The sequence below is a fragment of the Zea mays genome, chromosome 8 (genome assembly GCF_902167145.1).
Source record: "Zea mays cultivar B73 chromosome 8, Zm-B73-REFERENCE-NAM-5.0, whole genome shotgun sequence".
NCBI lineage: Eukaryota > Viridiplantae > Streptophyta > Magnoliopsida > Poales > Poaceae > Zea > Zea mays.
Genome location: NC_050103.1, coordinates 80,630,044 through 80,650,323, shown reverse-complemented (window position 1 = coordinate 80,650,323; position 20,280 = coordinate 80,630,044). Strand labels below are relative to the sequence as shown.

The following is a 20,280-nucleotide window of genomic DNA, read 5'->3' as shown; positions in this document are numbered from 1 at the left end:
TCCTATGGTGCCTTCGGCAGGGCCTGACTGCCTGTCAGTCTCACTCTGTCGAGTGGCACTGTAGTCGGAGTGGCGCAGGCGGCGCTGTCCTTCTGTCAGACCGGTCAGTGGAGCGGCGAAGTGACGGCGGTCACTTCGGCTCTGCCGGAGGGCGCGCGTCAGGATAAAGATGTCAGGCCACCTTTGTATCAAATGCTCCTGCGATTCGGTCGGTCGGCGCGGCGATTTAGTCAGGGTTGCTTCTTAGCGAAGGCAGGGCCTCGGACGAGCCGGAGATGTGTCTGCCGTTGGAGGGGGGCCTCGGGCGAGACGGAAACCCTCTGGGGTCGGCTGCCCTTGTCCGAGGCGTGATCGAGTCGCTCGAATGGACTGATCCCTGACTTAATCGCACCCATCAGGCCTTTGCAGCTTTATGCTGATGGGGGTTACCAGCTGAGAATTAGGAGTTTTGAGGGTACCCCTAATTATGGTCCCCGACAGTACAACACTAACATCATATGCTGCGATAAAACAAAGTTTACAAAACCATATCCAATAATCAAATATTGATAAAACAAAGTTTACAAAACCATATCCAATAATCAAATATTAAATATGCAATGTAGGTACGTAGTCATATAATAATGCAAATGTTTAAGTACATCACACATCCACACATGTCCATATCATAGATCATAACTACGAGAATACAAGACTACGAGGAGATAAGACGACACCAACGACTACATAAACTTGTGTATTAGAAAATCGAACTGAAATATTAGCTTGGCTCGCTATAAAACTAAAACGAGTCGAATCGAGTCTCGTTAATAAGCGCTGTTTGTTTCAGCTTTTTGGAGCTTCTGGCCACCAAAAGTTGTTGCGGACTGGCAAACGCTTAGCTTTTCAGTCAGCTTCTATTAAATTTGTTTGGGTAAAACCATTCAAAATCAACATAAACACATAATAGGTTGAGTCGTTGCAATAGTAAGAATCCGTCACTTTCTAGATCCTGAGTCCTATGGACACATTTATCTTCATCCGCACGTAATCCTAATAATACTCAGATTTTCTATACAGCCAGATTTTTTCCCTCAGGCCAAGCGATTTAGCGAGATTTCGTCCACCCATCGAGGAATCGCATCGCGTGCTTTTCCGGCCGCAGCGGCTAACGCGTGGCCACGCCATCCCTCCGCGTGCCTAATTAATTGGAAGCACCCAGCGCACATCATCAGTCGAAGTGAGCGTCAGCGAGCGACCGCACCGGCACGGCGCCCATCCATCCATCGCCATCCTCTAGCCCAGTCCAAAGGAACCCTAGCCATGAGCGCCGCCTCCAAGAAGCTCTTCCAGGCCGCCAGGTCCCTCGTCCTCTCCGCTTCTCACCGCTCCGTCCTCGCCGCCGGTATGTATATTCACTGACTATTCCTTGGGTGGTCCTTGGGCCAACCCTTGGATTCCTGTGCAATGCCATGCAATCTAATTCATTCCTACGCTAGTATTCCCACAATTTCCAATCCGAATCACGCCGGGAGGGGGGAGTTTCTGATTGATTGATTGTTCAAAGGTTTCAGTTTTTTTTCCTAACTAGGAGCGGGAGATATAGTTATTAGTTATAAAAAAATCCGTCTTTGATGTGATGTGTGATGTGCAGAGGGCCGCACCGCCGCGCTCGCCACGCTCACCAACTTTGGCAGGAAGACCCTCCCCACCGCCTACTTATCCTACCACAAGCAGGGATCCCACCATGCCGCGTCGGGGTGGGGAGCCATCGCCGCCGCAGTCCCAGCTGCAGGTCCGTACGCACTCGTCGTCGATCCGATTCGACCCACCCCCCACCACTCTGATCTAACAGTAATCGCTCCGATTCGGATCTTACCGCAGTCACTCAGATCCGATATGCTTATGTTCATTCGAATGTTACGATTTTCCCTCTGACAAATAATTCCCTGTCTGTCCTCTCCGCGTGTAGTTTACATGCTCCAGGACCAGGAGGCTCATGCTGCAGAGGTACCCTACCCTAATTCTCTTGTCTCTTCTGTTTTTTCCCTTGCATTCTGTTGGGTCCGTGTGGTCCAATAATACCGGAGCAATGGCCACCCCCTCTCTCTCTAAAATCACTGCTTCACCAATCACCATGCTGCCTATATGTTAGGCGGGGTAGGCCAACTCAAACTGATTGAGTGGGCTCTGGGCTCCTCCCATGTAATTTTGGCATCCTAATTACAGAATGCCCCGCCTTTTCCATGTCCAGTTAGCATGCCTGTGTAGAGCTAATGTCAGGTGATTTTTCCCCTTTTGTCAAGCTTACTAACAGTCTAACACTCCTCTGCTGTAATTCCAGATGGAGCGCACCTTCATTGCCATCAAGCCTGATGGCGTCCAAAGAGGCCTGGTCAGTACTAGCAACTGTCACAACACCATAGTTTCTTCAGATGCAATTATGGATCCTAATAACCAGTATGCATGTGTGTTGCCACAATTGGTAGCTAAGACTTTCTTTCTTTACAGCTTTTGAGGCCTCGTGCTCTGTTCTGTCCTGTCCTGTTCTTGGCCATATAATAGTGATCATTTGTAATTTCTTGAGATGCGACTCTGGATCCTAGTAACCTACTCCATATGTTCCAAATTATAAGGCATATTGTACATCTAAGTGCATAGCAAAAATCTACCATCTAGAAAAGCCAAAATGTCTTATAATTTGGAATGGAAGGAGTACTAGCTTCATACTGCTTTTCATATACTCGGTTAGCATGTATGCTGCTGCAATAGGCTACAAACTTTTTCCTTTACAATTTTGAGACCTTGTGCTCTTTTCTGTTCTTTTTTTTGGCTATATATATATATATATATATATAAATCAACCCACTGCTGCGTTCAACACGCTTCACCTACAGTACACTCTGCATGTTGACATTTTTTTTTGTGTGTGTCTGATCTTGCCACATGATATACCTTGAGATCCTTTAGCAACTATTTTATGCTGCAAACCATGTGGATACATAGGACAGAAGCCTGCATACATATTATAAAAAAGAGAAATCTGTGCTATCTATTTAGGTCTTCGTGTTCCCAAATTTTGATTTTACTGGTATCAGAAGTTGGGTTCTTTAGCCCAATACATTGCCTGGTTTAAGACACCAAACGAAATCTTGTTCATCGCTGTATGGTACACCTCTAGTCATATGCAGGCTGACATGTGAACCATTTCGCTTCAGATTTCTGAGATTATGAGCCGATTTGAGAGAAAAGGCTATAAGCTTGTTGCCATCAAGCTGATTGTTCCATCCAAAGAATTTGCTGAGAAGCACTACCATGATCTCAAGGAAAGGCCTTTCTTCAGTGGGTTGTGTGATTTTCTCAGCTCTGGCCCTGTGCTTGCAATGGTAAGAACATCTGCCATGTCCCTACAGAAAGTGTTCTTACATCAACAAAAGGAGAATTGTGCATAAGTTGGCATGACAATTTCTGTAGGTTTGGGAAGGAGAGGGTGTCATCAAGTATGGGAGAAAACTAATTGGTGCCACAGACCCACAGAAATCTGAACCAGGAACCATCAGGGGCGATCTTGCCATTGTTGTTGGAAGGTATGCTTTCATTTTATTTTCATCCTACACTTTAGTTTTGAGTTTCTTCGATAGCATCATGCAAGCTTATTGCAAGTTAGAATTCCTTTGTACTCACATGCCACCGCTTGAACACCAGAAACATTATTCATGGAAGTGATGGCCCAGAGACAGCGAAGGATGAGATCGCTTTATGGTTTGAACCCAAGGAGCTGGTCTCTTACACCAGCAATGCGGAGAAGTGGATCTATGGGGTGAATTAACGAGAGAGTCAATCTGTTTTTTTTCCCTTCTTTTGATCTCGGTTTTCACATAATTGCCGACAGACCTAGGCACAAGGATGTAATAAAGTCGCTACCGTCACTTCGAGTTGGATTGTGACCTTCAGGTGTAGTAAGGCACAAGGAAGGATGGAAAGGAAAGGAATATACCGTGAAATATAGAGCGTGCACTGAGTAGTCGCGATGTTCAAATCAAACTATATATCACCGTCACTGGAGTCATGTAATCCAAGATGGCGATGCAGATGTTTCTTTGGATCTATTTCTCTAGATATCCCTACCATGATGATGGCCCACCGTCTGTTTTTATTCTTGTTTTTGGATCTATTTGTCTACATATCCCTACCATCATGATGGCCCACCGTCTGTTTTTGGTCTTGATTTTGGATCTTGTTTTTGCGTGAGAGGGTAGATGCTATTCTGGAGCTGTGTGATTAGACATTACTTGCGATGAGATTTTGGATCTATATTACACCATATCCATACCATCATGATAGCTTGGTCTTGTTTTTGGGGGTACATATTATTCTAGAGCTGTGGGATTAGACATTATTATTATTTGACGGACAGAATGCCATCATGATAGGACAATATGAAACCATGATCATATTCTGTTACCTTTCCTCCTGTTGCCCAATGATCCATGTTCAGGAGCACAATGCTAACAGTCAGATTCAGATAACATTAAAAAAAATGCCAAGCAAGCAAGAGGGGAGCTGAGTTTTATTACCATCTTCAAGCCTTTTGTACAGTACAGGGGGGCTAGACTACCATACCAAATTTTCAGCTCTTCACTCGCACCCAAGGGCCCGGAGGAGATTATTATTACACAGCATGCTGCCCGAGAGAAACAGGAGAGGTCAATTGAATGAATTCCGACGGGCATCGCGGCGCCTCTCCAGCGCACAAGGTAAGGACGATGGAGCGGCGCCTAGCTAGAAGCCAAAACCAAGCATACTTGGATCTACTTGCTTGGCTTCAGCAGGTCGCATTCTTCGATCTTGGCAAATCTCCCTCGCACTCTTGGCTGGCTGTCTGCCAGAGCCTTCCTGCACGCGTACTGCAAATCAACAACCCCCCGGCATCAGGTTAATAAGCATACAAGCTGTGGAGGTTTACTTTTTTTTGTTTACAGTGGCCGAGAACTAGTACCTTGATCTTCCTGCCAAAGTTCCGCTTGATCTTCTTCTTCCTATACCTGGAAAGCTTTTGCTTCCTTTCTTCGGTCTTGAGGTCACTGATGGTCACACAAACATTTGCTGCTGGTCGAGGCGTGTTGGCTCCAAGGTTCTGTCAAAATTGGAAACGCTAAGTGCCTAGCAAATTAATAAGCATCTACCAGATTTTCACATTCATGCCTTCAACACAGAATCGCGACAACACATGTACCACTATCTTGTCTTGCATACAAAAGCAGCCAACTTGAAAGAAAACAGAATACTGTGCAGAATAGGAAGGCATGGATCAGCTAAAGTAATGACCTAAAAAAAAAGGGTAACGCAACTTCCTTGTTAAAGAAAAGACTTTTACGCTGTAAGTGCGTTCTTTTCCCCATGACGAGTAGGATAGCAACTTCCTTGTTACAATAGAACAGTACAGGAGAAAAGGAGATGCTTATCATTCAAACCTGAATGTCTCCTTCGCTGTAAGCTCTCCTCAGCCCAAATGCTGCCTCAAAGTCCAGCCCCTGGAAGTCTAGAAAGTTTGGCCTGGCAGGTCCATTCATCCAATCTGCTGAGTTGAGGCATCCAGAACTAACACTTTTTTGGAGCGAGCATTCAGGAACGGATTGCTTCTCTTTCTCCATGGCCGGGAGCTGCTGGTTCTGTATAAGAACCTGTTCAGCTTGGCTTGGGATTTCTTCAACTTGCAGCATAGGAATCTTAACATCCATAAGTTCAGAAATTGTCTCTTCGATTGTGGACTTCTCCATGAGTTCCTTCTCGCACTCGTACAGCACCTCACTCAGGAGGGGGTCATTTTGGATGGTGCCGATGCCTGCGTCCTTAATAGTTTGATCCATGACAGCACTTCCATTGCCAGCCATCATTGAAAAGGCAGCTGCGACAGGATCGAGGCTGAGCAGCGGTTCCTCGATGATGGCTTCTGGAGCTTTGAACAGGTCCCCTTCTCCTCCCAGGTCATATTCTGATACCATGGATGGCTGTACCAAGTTCCCCTGTGCAGTAACGAAACAGAGATGAGAAGAAAACTTCCAATGGGCTAGAAGATGATAAGCACCATAGTAATTACAAGCGTAGCGGTATATGTCTAAATAAAATGTTAGTAGGATGAACAGAGACTGAAATAATCTTATTGTCTGTTAAGAATATTATTTTTGTGGTAGGCCACCATTGCCAATGCTTTGTTTAGTTTTTTTTTTGTTTTGTCTGTATTGACCTGCTGTGTGAAGTTGCAGATAATAGACAACTCCTTTCAACAGATATAGTAATTAACAAGTATGGGCTGACGCACATGCCAATCAAGTCCCCATCGTGCTCTGCGAGCATATATACTAGTGGACATGGTCGGGCATATTAGCAGTAAAGAAAAAAGCAATTGAAATCCAGGCCAAAAACTGAACTGGATGGCTGAACCAAATTCGGCCCCTCCCCTCTTGAACAGTGTGAAGGTCAGAAGGAGAAGATTCAAAACAGAAAAGCACCCCGAAAAAGTTGCAGCCAACACGAGCGATTCTTATTCAGAAAATAATCTATTTCATGGTAGACGGAAGAAATAAATAAATTGATATAGATATACGAAGATGCAGAATCAGAAATGCCATGCAAGAACTACTAGTGTTGTGATTCACTTATGTTTTTTTATTTAGAAGAAATGGATGATTGTTTATTTGGGCACAAGGATTTTTCATCAGGTGATCAAGTGGAGGACTCTATTATTTTATTTAGTACTAGTAGGATAGAAGAGGCAAATGGATTATGCAGAAAGATAACCCATGCTTAATTTGTGCAAAAAGAAAAGAAAAAGAAAAGAAAAGATGTGTGAACCTGTTATTGCAAATACAGGTATGGATTGCAGGGATAACAAAGGGTTGTCTTTTCTACTTGTAGGTGACATGTGCACACATGTAGTATTACTATTACTCTTATTACTAAGTAAACGCACATATATAATTAATAAATATAGTATATGATGAATATGAAGCCAGAGCGGGGAGTGGGGGCGAAAAAGGAAGGATAGCGACATTTTCTTCTTCTTCTTCTTCTCTTTTCGATTGTGGGGAGACGGCGGCGGCGACTGCGACGGCGCATAAACAGCCAGCCAGCTAGCTAGCAACTCTAGTCATCAGAAATTTGTCCATCCACAAAAGAGTGCTCTGATTTGGAAATTCGTGGAAACAGAGATCCCTACTAATTGCACGAAACAGAGAGAAAACCCTAGCTAGCGAGCGAGTTCATCTGTGGGTAGGGGGAGCAGCGAAGAAACAGCAGCAACTTTGTAGAGTGTATTCGGATGGAAATGGATGGAACCGCAATCAAGCAAGAGGCAGCAAGCAGAGCAGATGTGTTGCTATGCTCACCAGGTAGGCGTCGTGGTCCATGGCGGGCATGGAGAGGAGGGGTGGCTCGGAGGAGAAGGCGTAGTCGAACGGCGGCGGCGGCGGCTGGGGCTGCGAGGAAGTGAGGGTGGGGGAGTAGGCGGCGGCGAAGGCGAAGGCGAACCCGGCGTCGGCGTACATGCTGCTTGAATTCCGCGTGTGCGGTGAGCGGTTTGGCTGGCCCTCAGTCTCTGCAGCACTGAGGTGGAGCTGTAATAAGTTTGTCTTGTCCTGTGGCGGCGGTTTGTTAAGCAGCGGCCAGCGGGGGTGAGGGGGCAGGTTGGTTGGCGTTGTGTTGGTGGTGAGCGACGGTGTTTTTACCTCGTCGGGATCGGAAGAGTGAAGAGCCCGAGTGGGCCGTGGGGGGTTTATAGCCAGCACTAGCAGGAGCAGGACGGCCGCAGGAGGAAGACGAAACCAACAAGAAAAGAAAAGAAAAAGAAAATAAAATAAAAAGGGAGAATGGGACAAAAGCGTGGTGGGCCTGGGACGTCGCCGTCGTGGACCCCACCACCAACAGTAACTCTCGCACAGCTGCAATGCAATGCAATGCAATCTTTGTGCTAGTGCTAGAGATGAGAAGAGAAGAAGAATGGAATTGGTGGTGGACGGACCTCTCGTCGATCGCGGTTGCATGTCGACGAGGCCGTAAAAGAACTCCCAGATGATCAGCAGCAGCAGCTTGCTAGCTAATTGCCAACCTGTTTCTGTCAGTTACTTTTGCTGCTGTTTTTTTTTTCCAAAGAAATACTATATATTTTGTCAACAATCTTAGCAAGCTAATAAGTGACTGTAAATTTCTTTTACACAATATGGCACCCCGTTGGTGGTGTGATGTGACCCAGGCACCAACGAGGACGTCAGGTATAATAACAAGTCTGAAAAGGAGGCCATGACAAGTTGAAGTTGGGATTTTTATTTGTACACAAGCAAGCAGAAGAAGCAGAAGCTGCAGAAGATTCCCACTCACTCACTCTCCACTCCCCAGCAGCAGCAGCTATAGCTTCAGCTGGGACCATTCACTGGACTGCATTGCATTCCCGCTTGCAACGAGATGAGAGAATCCAATTGATGAGTTGCATGCGTCGCGAGCTGCACAACACAATCATGAGCAATTAAGTGACCCAGCACCCTACAGTAACTCCCCTAGCTGCACTTAATAATTAATCCCCTATTATATTATAGTATATATACCCATGCATGCATGCATGCATAAAACGATGATCCAAGCATGCAGTGCAGGAAAGGATGGATGCATGCTGTGAATTTCAGGGTTCAGGCTACCTTAGCTAGTTTTCATTCATTCATTCATTCATTGATGCAAAACCAGCCAGCCATTCATGCAGTTTTCGTTGACCATTATTGCTTTCTTTCTTCACCAAATAAGTTACATTATTCTCCTTTAAATAATTAAGTAAATAACTAAATATTCGGTTCTTCCCTCTCGTGAGAAGCAGGCGCAGGGGTTCAGAATTGTTCTGAGTTCTTCTTGCATTTGACGGCCGCTTGCTTACTGGTTGTGTCAACGAGCTAGAGGCCTAGCTATTTGACCTTCTGCTGATACACTACACCGGCCGGCCTGCATGCGGTTTGTTATCTTCAGCCAAAGATATTGTCGGCGTTTCGAGACCGGGGGTCACTCAGGCCGACGAGTGAGTGCCGCGTGCCCCAGCCCAGATGGGTCGAGCGCGTGGGCGAGCACAAAGGGGGGAAAGGAGCGAGGCGGCCGGAGTCCGGCGTGAGAGAGGTGGGAATCCCGTGGCCTTCGTGTTCGTCCCGCGCCCAGGTCGGGTGCGCTTGCAGTAGGGGGTTACAAGCGTTCACGCGGGAGAGGGAAGCGAGCGGCCTCAAGAGAGCGCCTGTCCCGTCCTCGTCCCCGCGCGGCCAACCCCCTCTAGGAGGGCCCTGGTCCTTCCTTTTATAGGCGTAAGGAGAGGATCCAGGTGTACAATGGGGGTGTAGCAGAGTGCTACGTGTCTAGCGGGGGAGAGCTGACGCCCTAAGTACATGCCAATGTGGCAGCCGGAGAGATCTTGGCACCCTGCTGGTGTGATGTCGTGGCCGTCGGAGGAGCGACGGTGCCTGGCGAAGGGACAGCTGTTGGAGCGGTCGAGTCCTTGCTGACGTCCACCTGCTTCCGTAAGAGAGCTGGGAGCCGCCGTCGTCACAGAGCGTGCGGGGCGCCATCATTGCCTATCTGGCGGAGCTGGCCAGATGGGACACCGGTCTTGTTCCCTGTGGCCCGAGTCAGCTTGGGGTAGGGTGATGATGGCGCTTCCCGTTGACGTGGCTGGCCTGCGCCCTAGGCTGGGCGATGTGGAGGCTCCTCCGAAGCCGAGGTCGAGTCTGTCTTCCATGGCCGAGGCCGAGTCCGAGCCCCTGGGTCGGGCGAGGCGGAGGTCGTCGGCAGAGGCCAGGGCGGAGTCCGAACCCTGGGGTCGGGCGGAGCGAAGTTCGCCGTCTTCCGGGACTTAGCCCGAGTCCGAGCCCTGGGTCGGGCGGAGCGGAGTTCGCCGTCTTCCGGGTCTTAGCCCGAGTCCGAGCCCTGGGTCGGGCGGAGCGGAGTTCGTTGTCTTCCGGGACTTAGCCCGAGTCCGAGCCCTGGGTCGGACGGAGCGAAGCTTCCTATGGTGCCTTCGGCAGGGCCTGACTGCCTGTCAGTCTCACTCTGTCGAGTGGCACTGTAGTCGGAGTGGCGCAGGCGGCGCTGTCCTTCTGTCAGACCGGTCAGTGGAGCGGCGAAGTGACGGCGGTCACTTCGGCTCTGCCGGAGGGCGCGCGTCAGGATAAAGATGTCAGGCCACCTTTGCATTAAATGCCCCTGTGATTCGGTCGGTCGGTGCGGCGATTTAGTCAGGGTTGCTTCTTAGCGAAGGCAGGGCCTCGGGCGAGCCGGAGATGTGTCTGCCGTTGGAGGGGGGCCTCGGGCGAGACGGAAACCCTCTGGGGTCGGCTGCCCTTGTCCGAGGCTAGGCTCGGGCGAGGCGTGATCGAGTCGCTCGAATGGACTGATCCCTGACTTAATCGCACCCATCAGGCCTTTGCAGCTTTATGCTGATGGGGGTTACCAGCTGAGAATTAGGAGTCTTGAGGGTACCCCTAATTATGGTCCCCGACAGTAGCCCCCGAGCCTCGAAGGGAGTGTTAACACTCGCTTGGAGGCTTTCATCGCACTTTTTTGCAAGGGGACCAGCCTTTCTCGGTTGCATTTTGTTCCGGTGGGTGCGCGCGAGCGCACCCGCCGGGTGTAGCTCCCGAGGCCTCGGAGGAGTGGTTTCACTCCTTCGAGGTCTTAATGCCTTGCGTAACGCTTCGGCTGGTCTGGTTGTTCCCTCATGCGAACTGGCCGTAGCCCGGGTGTACGGTCGGGGCCCAAGTTCTCGGGCTGGTATGTTGACGCTGTCAACGGTTTGGCCGGAGCCGGGTTTGCGAGAGCAGCCCCCGAGCCTCTGCACAGGGCGAGAGGGCAATCAGGGACAGACTCGGCTTTTTTACATACGCCCCTACGTCGCCTTTCCGCAAGGAGGAGGGGGGGAAAGCGCCATGTTACCCTCGATGGGCGCCGAACATGGTGTCTCCGGTGAGCTGCAAGCGGGTAATCCGAGTGGATGTCCGTGCCCCGTTCGTTAGGGGTCGGCTAGGGGCCCAGAGGCACGCCCAAAAGTACCTGCGGGTGATCTGCCGGACCCGGTCCCCTGGCGACGGGGTCTGGGGCTCGATGCCTCCCTCCGATGGGATTCCGTTACAAGATCGCTCCCGCTGGTCTCGGAAATGTCCTAGGGTACCTCAGGAGCGCAGCCCGAGCCTCGGTTATGTATCGAACGTACCCCTGGTCATCCCTCGCTCGGTGTCTGAGGCGACTGTGAACCCTTCGGGGGCCAGCCTTCGAACCCCTGATCAGTAATGGGCGGAGCCCGGGTAGCCTGAGGTGGCCGTGGAACCCTTCGGGGGGCCGGCCTTCGAACCTCTGACCAGTGGTGGGTGTAGGGCCCACGCGATCTGAGGCGGCTGTTGAACCCTTCGGGGGGCCAGCCTTCGAACCTCTGATCAGTAAGGAGGCTCGGAGCCTGGTTCCTTCACGGGGAAGGATCCTTTTCGGGGTATCCCTCTTTCCCGGTCCCTGTTGCAAGAGAGAGAAAGAGGAAAAAACGAAAAGGATACGAAATCGAACGACGCAGCGTACCTTTTTTGGCGCGGTTATTTCGGCGAAGGCGAAGCGTCGCTCGCTTTTCCTGCCAGGAGCGCCGCCTGTCCTGCCGCGGAGTTAATGCGACGGGGCGAGTGGTTGGCGGGGCGGCCGTTGCGCGTGCGCGAGCCGTTCGAGGAACGGACCACGGGCGCGTCGTCTTCACGCCGTAAGAGGGGGGTTCTCTTGCTGCCCCCGGATGGGACGTGAGCTTGGCTGACGACGTGACCGCTGCTCCCGCCCGCCTGCCACCGCCATTACTGCCGGCCCACTTTTGGCCGTGTTGACCGCCGCGTCAGGCTAGCGCCGCTGGGTCGTGCGCTGGGTCGCCTCGAGTCGCGGTACTGGTTCCGCAATCGAGGAGGCGCGGTGGTGGCGCAAGTGGCGGTGCAGTTGCTTGCATGCAGCATCCGGCGCGCCGGTTGCGTGACGCGTGGGCCTGGGCCTCCACGCTGGCGTGTCGGGGGTCGGAGAAGCGCGTCCACTTGGTGCGGTTGCATGCCGCGTGCATGGCTGCCCGCCTCTTTCGCCCGTTGGTTTGGGCAAAAGTGGAGGGTCACTTGTAACCGCTGGGCAGTTGTGTGCACCACGCGCGGCGGTTTGGCTTCTTCTGCTCCGAGCCGGTTTGCATGACATGTGGGACCCAGCCCCCGCGCCGCAGGGGAGGACCTTGGAGCGTGTTGGAGAAGACTCAGCCCGTGACGGTTGGAGGCGCAAGCAGGGAGAGTGGCCTTTAAAAGGAGGGCGATCCCTTTCGGAAGGCGACCATGTCTTCTCCCTTCCTTATGCATCGCGTCTTTCCACCTTCCAAGCCCCCGGATGGGGGATGCCCGCCGTCTTTTCACCTTATCATTGGAGGAACGCAACTCCGTGGGAGTTGGTACCTTTCAGCCATCGTTCGGCTTCAAGGATTTTCATCACACAGCCCGGTTGCTCCCCTCCGCTGGTGGTCGCCCAAGACAGTGACCTCCAGCTCCTGGATGGGGGGAGGCAAACCGGGCTGTGATCCCAATCCCGCCCTCAGTGTTGAGGGTGTTCGCCATCCTCGCTGGGGCGGGGAGCGAGGCAAGCCGGGGCTCAACCTCCTGTGCGGGCCGGCGGGCCACCTCTTCTTCCAGCTTCTGGTGGTGGCAATCGCCCTCCAACCCTGCGGCGGAGACGTCCTCCAGCCATGCCGGGGAAGGCGAACTGTTGCTGCCCGGCTAGGATGCAACATTCTGCCCTCTTCCTCGCATTCGTGGCGAGGACGGCAGCGAGGATCTGCCGGAGCGCTTTGGAGCGACCCGCGTTTGCTGGTGATTCGCCCAGAGCTCGTCGCTCCGTAGGCTCCCCGGTGCGGAGGTTGTCCGTACCCGCGGGGACGGAACCGATGTTCCGTTTGTGATGGCATCTTGAATGCCAGTGTTTTGTTCATTATGGCTTTCGGGGCCTGAACATGTATGTAATTTTGGCACGGAGCCGTGTTTTTCCTCATTTTCGAGCACTAAGACTCGCCTGTTGATTATCTGAACCGCTTCACCAAGCATGAGTCGCCCCGTGTCAAGGTGACGAGTGAGGTATCCGTATCACGGAGGCGTAGGAGTCCCTCGACTCGGTCGGCCTTGTTGTCTGAGGCTCCTCTAGCTTAGTTAAAGGGACCCCTTGGCCGCTCTTCGACGAGCCGAGGCCAGGGGTAGCGGTATCAGCATGAACAGAGGCGGAGTTGGCTTGAAAAATGAAACCTGGTTGGCCAGAGCCTAGCTGGGTTGTCCGTCAGCGGGACCGATGCCGGAGTCGATCAGCCGAGGCCTCGGGTCGGGCTGGTGCCCTTGGAAGATGGTTGGCCGAGGCCCCAGGGGTAACCGGCTGAGCTGCCTGCTCGGGCCGGATTCCCGGAGAAGTCCCTGGCAGCGATTGCCCGGGCGTGATGCTGACGTCGTCCTCCAGAGCGGAGATCCTCAGACCGCGTCGCCGTCCGAGGCTAGGTCGGATCTCGCCGAAGATGTCGTCGATGCCGAGGGTGCTGCTGCCCCCTTCCAGCGCCAAGACCCAAGCCTGCAGGATCAGAGTGTCTTGTAGCATGTGCCTTCTGCGGTCGCCGAGGCCAGAATACACACCCTCGCTGTGTTGTAAAGCTGCGTCTCCTTTCCTCTTGTTTCGAGTATCTGGACTTTTTTTGTCGGTAACAGGGATGTTTGTGCGGGCGAGAGTTGCTTCTCGCGGAAGGTGACGAGTGAGGTATCCGTATCCCGGAGGCGTAGGAGTCCCTCGGCTCGGTCGGCCTTGCCGCTTACGCGCACCTTTACCCGTCCATGAGGCCCTGTCACCGACTCAGTCGAGAAGGCTCGAAGGATCGCTTCGGCAGAAGAGCTTCCGAACGTAAAGACTTGTTCGGTCCGCGGAGTCACTTTATCCGAACGCGAGTTACTTCTCGCAGAAGGTGATGAGTGAGGTATCCGTATCCCGGAGGCGTAGGAGTCCCTCGGCTCGGTCAGCCTTGGCTGCTTACGTGTACTCCGTCGTTTTCAAGATCCACTTTTCGAAGTAGTCAAAAAGCACGAAAGATATTCTGGAAGAAGAGATCTTTTTTTCGAGGAAAATTTCAACGCAGAGGGCGTTCCTCCCCTTTTAGCCCCCGAGGGAGGGTCGGGCTTTGCCGAGGCGAGGCCGACCCTTCCTTGATGACTAAACTTTGCGTGGGTGCGAGGTATATGAATAACTTGAAAACATCTTAAGGGTAGAAGCGACGTAGCTGTTGGATGTTCCAAGCGTTGCCGTAGACCTCGCCTTGGCTGTTGGCCAGCTTGTACGTTCCGGGCTTCAGAACTTTGGTGATGACGAATGGCCCCTCCCAGGGGGGCGTGAGCCTGTGCCTCCCTCGGGCGTCTTGCCGCAGTCGAAGCACCAGGTCGCCCACCTGGAGGTCTCGGGGCCGGACCCCTCGGGCGTGGTAGCGTCGCAGGGACTGCTGGTACCGCGCCGAGTGTAGTAAGGCCTTGTCCCGAGCATCTTCCAGCTGGTCCAGCGAGTCTTCTCGGCTAGCTTGGTTGCTTTGATCGTCATAGGCCCTCGTCCTCGGGGAGCCGTATTCCAGGTCAGTGGGCAAGACGGCCTCGGCCCCGTAGACCAAGAAGAACGGCGTGAAACCCGTGGCTCGGCTCGGCGTTGTCCTCAGGCTCCAGACCACCGAGGGGAGTTCCTTCATCCACCGCTTGCCGAACTTGTTGAGATCGTTTTAGATCCGAGGCTTGAGCCCTTGTAGAATCATGCCGTTGGCACACTCTACTTGCCCATTCGACATGGGATGAGCCACGACAGCCCAGTCCACCCGGATGTGGTGATCCTCGCAGAAATCCAAGAATTTTCTGCCGGTGAACTGGGTACCGTTGTCGGTGATGATGGAGTTCGGGACCCTGAAGCGATGGATGATGTTGGTGAAGAACGCCACCGCCTGCTCGGACCTGATGCTGTTCAGAGGTCGGACCTCGACCCACTTGGAGAATTTGTCGATGGCGACCAGCAGGTGCGTGTAGCCCCCGGGCGCCTTCTGCAAGGGGCCGACGAGGTCCAGACCCCACACAGCAAAGGGCCAGGTGATGGGTATCGTCTGCAGAGCCTGAGCAGGCAGGTGGGTCTGCTTCGCATAGAATTGACACCCTTCGCAGGTGCGGACAATTCTAGTGGCGTCCGCCACCGCCGTTGGCCAGTAGAAGCCTTGCCGGAAAGCATTCCCGACAAGGGCTCGAGGCGCTGCGTGATGGCCGCAAGCCCCCGAGTGTATCTCTTGGAGGAGTTCCTGACCTTCGGCGACGGAGATGCATCGCTGGAGGATGCCTGAGGGACTGCGGTGGTAGAGCTCCTTCTCATCGCCCAGCAAGACGAATGACTTGGCGCGTCGTGCTACCCGCCGAGCCTCGGCTCGGTCGAGGGGTAGCTCTCCTTGGTGGAGATATTGCAGGTACGGGGTCTGCCAATTTCGATCAGGCGTGGCCCCGCTCCGCTCCTCCTCGATGCGCAGTGCCTCGCCCTCGGAGGCCGAGGGTACCTCGGGCTGAACCGAGGGCGCCTCGGGCCGAGCCGAGGGTGCCCCTGGCTGTGCCGAGGGTACCTCGGGCTGGACCGAGGGCGCCTTGGGCTGGACCGAGGGCGCCTCGGGCTCGAGCGAGTCGTCGATCTTGACGGAGGGCTGATGCAGATCCCGAGAGAAGGCGTCCGGGGGAACCGTTGTTCGCCCCGAGGCTATTTTTGCCAGCTCGTCCGTAGTCTCGTTGTAGCGCCGAGCGATGTGGTTGAGCTCGAGCCCGTAGAACTTGTCTTCCAGGCGCCGAACCTCATCGCAGTAGGCCTCCATCTTCGGGTCGCGGCAGTGGGAGTTCTTCATGACTTGGTCGATGACGAGCTGCGAGTCACCGTGAGCGTCGAGGCGTCGGACCCCTAGCTCGATGGCGATCCGCAACCCGTTGACCAGAGCCTCGTACTCAGCCACATTGTTGGACGCCGGGAAATGGAGGCGTAGCACGTAGCGTAGGTGCTTCCCGAGGGGCGAGATGAAGAGGAGGCCCGCGCCGGCTCCCGTCGTCATCAGCGACCCGTCGAAAAACATGGTCCAGAGCTCCGGTTGGATCGGAGCCGTCGGTAGCTGGGTGTCGACCCATTCGGCTACGAAGTCCGCCAAGACCTGGGACTTGATGGCCTTCCGAGGGGCGAACGAGATTGTCTCGCCCATGATTTCCACTGCCCACTTTGCGATCCTGCCTGAGGCCTCTCGGCACTGGATGATCTCCCCCAGGGGGAAGGATGACACCACAGTTACCGGATGAGACTCGAAGTAGTGTCGCAACTTCCGCCTTGTCAGGATCACAGCATACAACAGCTTCTGAACTTGTGGGTAGCGGATCTTGATTTCGGACAGTACCTCGCTGACGAAGTAGACTGGCCTCTGAACGGGCAATGCATGCCCCTCTTCTTGCCTCTCGACCACAATCGCGGCGCTAACCACCTGGGTGGTCGCGGCGACGTAGACCAAGAGGGCTTCTCCATCAGCTGGAGGCACCAAGATAGGCGCCTTTGTGAGGAGCGCCTTCAGGTTCCCGAGAGCTTCCTCGGCCTCAGGGGTCCAAGCGAAGCACTCGGCCTTCCTTAAGAGGCAGTACAGAGGCAGACCTCTTTCGCCGAGGCGTGAGATGAAGCGACTCAGGGCCACGAGACATCCCATGACCCTCTGTACGCCTTTTAAGTCCTTGATGGGCCCCATGCTGGTGATGGCTGCGATCTTCTCCGGGTTGGCTTCGATGCCCCGCTCGGAGACGATGAACCCCAAGAGCATGCCCCGGGGCACTCCGAAGACACACTTCTTGGGATTGAGCTTGACGCCTTTCGCCTTGAGACATCGGAATGTCACTTCAAGGTCGGAAAGGAGGTCGGAGGCCTTCCTCGTCTTGACTACGATGTCATCGACGTAGGCCTCGACCGTGCGGTCAATGTGTTCGCCGAACACATGGTTCATGCACCGCTGGTACGTCGCACCCGCATTCCTCAAACCGAACGGCATGGTGACATAGCAGTACATGCCGAAGGGTGTGATGAAAGAAGTCACGAGCTGGTCGGACTCTTTCATCCTGATTTGATGATACCCTGAGTAGGCATCGAGGAAAGACAGGGTTTCGCACCCAGCAGTGGAATCCACGATTTGATCGATGCGAGGCAGAGGGTAGGGAACCTTCGGACATGCTTTGTTGAGACCAGTGTAGTCTACACACATCCGCCATTTCCCCCCTTTCTTTCTCACAAGCACAGGGTTGGCAAGCCATTCGGGATGGAATACCTCTTTGATGAACCCTGCCGCCATTAGCTTGTGGATCTCCTCGCCTATCGCTCTGCGCTTCTCCTCGTCGAATCGGCGCAGAGGCTGCTTGACGGGTCGGCCCCCGGCCCGAATATCCAGCGAGTGCTCGGCGACATCCCTCGGTATGCCGGGCATGTCCGAGGGACTCCACGCGAAGACGTCGGCGTTCGCGCGGAGAAAGTCGACGAGCACTGCTTCCTATTTGGGGTCGAGCCCGGAACCGATCCGGATCTGCTTGGAGGTGTCGCCACTGGGGTCGAGGGGGATGGCCTTAACCGTCTCCGCTGGCTCGAAGTTGCCGGCATGACGCTTCACGTCTGGCACCTCTCTGGAGAGGCTTTCCAGGTCGGCGATGAGGGCCTCGGACTCGGCGAGGGCCTCGGCGTACTCCACGCACTCCACGTCGCATTCGAACGCGTGTTTGTACGTGGGGCCGACAGTGATGACCCCGTTGGGGCCCGGCATCTTGAGCTTCAAGTAGGTGTAGTTGGGGACGACCATGAACTTCGCGTAGCATGGCCTCCCCAGTACCGCGTGGTAGGTTCCTCGGAACCCAACCACCTCGAACGTCAGGGTCTCCCTTCGGAAGTTGGAGGGAGTTCCGAAGCAGACGGGGAGGTCGAGTCGTCCGAGGGGCTGGACGCGCTTCCCGGGAATGATCCCGTGGAAGGGCGCAGCGCCTGCTCGGACGGAGGACAGATCGACGCGCAGGAGCCCGAGGGTCTCGGCGTAGATGATGTTGAGGCTGCTGCCCCCGTCCATAAGGACCTTGGTGAGCCTGACGTTGCCGACGACGGGGTCGACGACGAGCGGGTATTTCCCCGGGCTCGGCACGTGGTCGGGGTGGTCGGCTTGGTCAAAGGTGATGGGCTTGTCGGACCAGTCTAGGTAGACTGGCGCCGCCACCTTCACCGAGCAGACCTCCCGGCGCTCTTGCTTGCGATGCCGAGCCGAGGCATTCGCCGCATGCCCGCCATAGATCATGAAGCAGTCGCGGACCTCGGGGAACTCTCCTGCTTGGTGATCTTCCTTCTTGTCATCGTCGCGGGCCCTGCCACCCTCCGCGGGTGGCCCGGCCCTGTGGAAGTGGCGCCGAAGCATGACGCACTCCTCCAGGGTGTGCTTGACGGGCCCCTGATGATAGGGGCACGGCTCTTTGAGCATCTTGTCGAAGAGGTTGGCACCTCCGGGGGGCTTCCGAGGGTTCTTGTACTCGGCGGCGGCGACAAGGTCCGCGTCGGCGGCGTCGCGTTTCGCTTGCGACTTCTTCTTGCCTTTCTTCTTGGCGCCGCGTGGAGTAGACGCCTCGGGAGCATCTTCCGATGGACGGCCCTGGGGCTGCTTGTCCTTTCGGAAGATAGCCTCGACCGCCTCCTGGCCAGAGGCGAACTTGGTGGCGATGTCCATCAGCTCGCTCGCCCTGGTGGGGGTCTTGCGACCCAACTTGCTCACCAGGTCGCGGCAGGTGGTGCCGGCAAGGAACGCGCCGATGACATCTGAGTCGGTGATGTTGGGCAGCTCGGTGCGCTGCTTCGAGAATCGCCGGATGTAGTCCCGGAGAGACTCTCCCGGCTGCTGCCGGCAGCTTTGGAGGTCCCAGGAATTCTCGGGGCGCACGTACGTGCCCTGGAAATTTCCGGCGAAGGCTTGAACCAAGTCATCCCAGTTGGAGATCTGCCCCGGAGGCAGGTGCTCCAACCAGGCGCGAGCGGTGTCGGAGAGGAACAGGGGGAGGTTGCGAATGATGAGGTTGTCGTCGTCCGTTCCACCCAGTTGGCAGGCCAGGCGGTAGTCCGCGAGCCACAGTTCCGGTCTCGTCTCCCCCGAGTACTTTGTGATAGTAGTCGGGGGTCGGAACCGGGTCGGGAACGGCGCCTGTCGGATGGCCCGGCTGAAGGCCTGCGGACCGGGTGGTTCGGGCGAGGGACTCCGATCCTCCCCGCTGTCGTAGCGCCCCCACGCCTGGGGTGATAGCCTCGGCGCACCCTTTCGTCGAGGTGAGCCCGACGGTCGCGATGATGGTGCTCGTTGCCGAGGCGGCCCGAGGCCGCAGGCGCGGTGTTGCGCGTGCGCCCGGTGTAGACCGAGGCTTCCCGCATGAATCGGGAAGTCGCGGCACGAGGTTCCGAGGGGTATCCTTGCCTTCGGGAGGCAGTGCTCTCGGCCCGTCGGACCGCGGCGCCTTCCAGGAGATTCTTGAGCTCCCCCTGGATTCGCCGACCCTCGGTGGTTGATGGCTCCGACATCGCACGGAGGAGCATCGCTGCTGCAGCCAGGTTCTAACCGACCCCACTGGATGCGGGCGGCGGCCTGACCCTGACGTCATCGGCGACGCGGTGCTGGAGACCCTGGGGCAGGTGACGTATTTCTCCGGCCGGGGGTTGGCCCGCCCATACCTGCCCGATGTCCCGGCGGATCGGCTCAAGCGCTCTTGCTCCCTCGTCGAGCCTGGCCTGCGCCCCGCGGACTTGCTCGAGCTGTGGGTCGTAACCCCCCGCCGGAACGGGGACCACAGCTAGCTCCCGCGGGATGTCAGCACGAGGCACCGGCCTAGGGAGATCACCGTCCTCCGGCATGCCGAGATGATTGCCTTCGGAGGGACCCCCTAGCTCGACGTGGAAACATTCGCGGCTTGGGCCACAGCCCTCGTCGTCGAGGCTGCGGCTACCGTCGGAACAGTCGGAGAGGCAGTAGTCGCATGCGGTCATGAAGTCCCGCATGGCACTGGGGTTGCCAAATCCAGAGAAATCCCAACAGATGTTGGGATCGTCATCTTCCTCGGACCCAGAGGGCCCGTAGGTCGAGACGTCCGTCAACCGGTCCCAAGGCGACCGCATGCGAAACCCCAAAGGGTTTGAACTCGCCTCTACGAGAGCGCCCGCCAA

The 20,280-nt window shown here is 55.0% G+C and overlaps 2 protein-coding genes across 2 annotated transcripts; one reads left to right on the top strand and one right to left on the bottom strand.

Moving 5' to 3' along the window:
• Window positions 1-1,144: 1,144 nt before the first annotated feature.
• On the top strand, window positions 1,145-4,161 carry LOC100283650 (uncharacterized). The gene is made up of 7 exons (NM_001369887.1): window positions 1,145-1,384; window positions 1,634-1,774; window positions 1,952-1,989; window positions 2,324-2,374; window positions 3,198-3,365; window positions 3,454-3,566; window positions 3,685-4,161. Exons 1-7 carry the CDS (start codon window positions 1,303-1,305, stop codon window positions 3,806-3,808), a joined length of 717 nt encoding a protein of 238 aa, NP_001356816.1. The 5' UTR covers window positions 1,145-1,302; the 3' UTR covers window positions 3,809-4,161.
• Window positions 4,162-4,520: 359 nt separating this feature from the next.
• LOC100285500 (uncharacterized) lies at window positions 4,521-7,713 on the bottom strand. Its single transcript, NM_001369854.1, has 4 exons — window positions 7,368-7,713; window positions 5,454-6,005; window positions 4,979-5,116; window positions 4,521-4,886 (listed from the first exon to the last, which is right to left on the bottom strand). The coding sequence occupies exons 1-4, from the start codon at window positions 7,524-7,526 to the stop codon at window positions 4,791-4,793; spliced, it is 945 nt and encodes a 314-aa protein (NP_001356783.1). The 5' UTR covers window positions 7,527-7,713; the 3' UTR covers window positions 4,521-4,790.
• Between the last annotated feature and the right edge of the window lie 12,567 nt (window positions 7,714-20,280).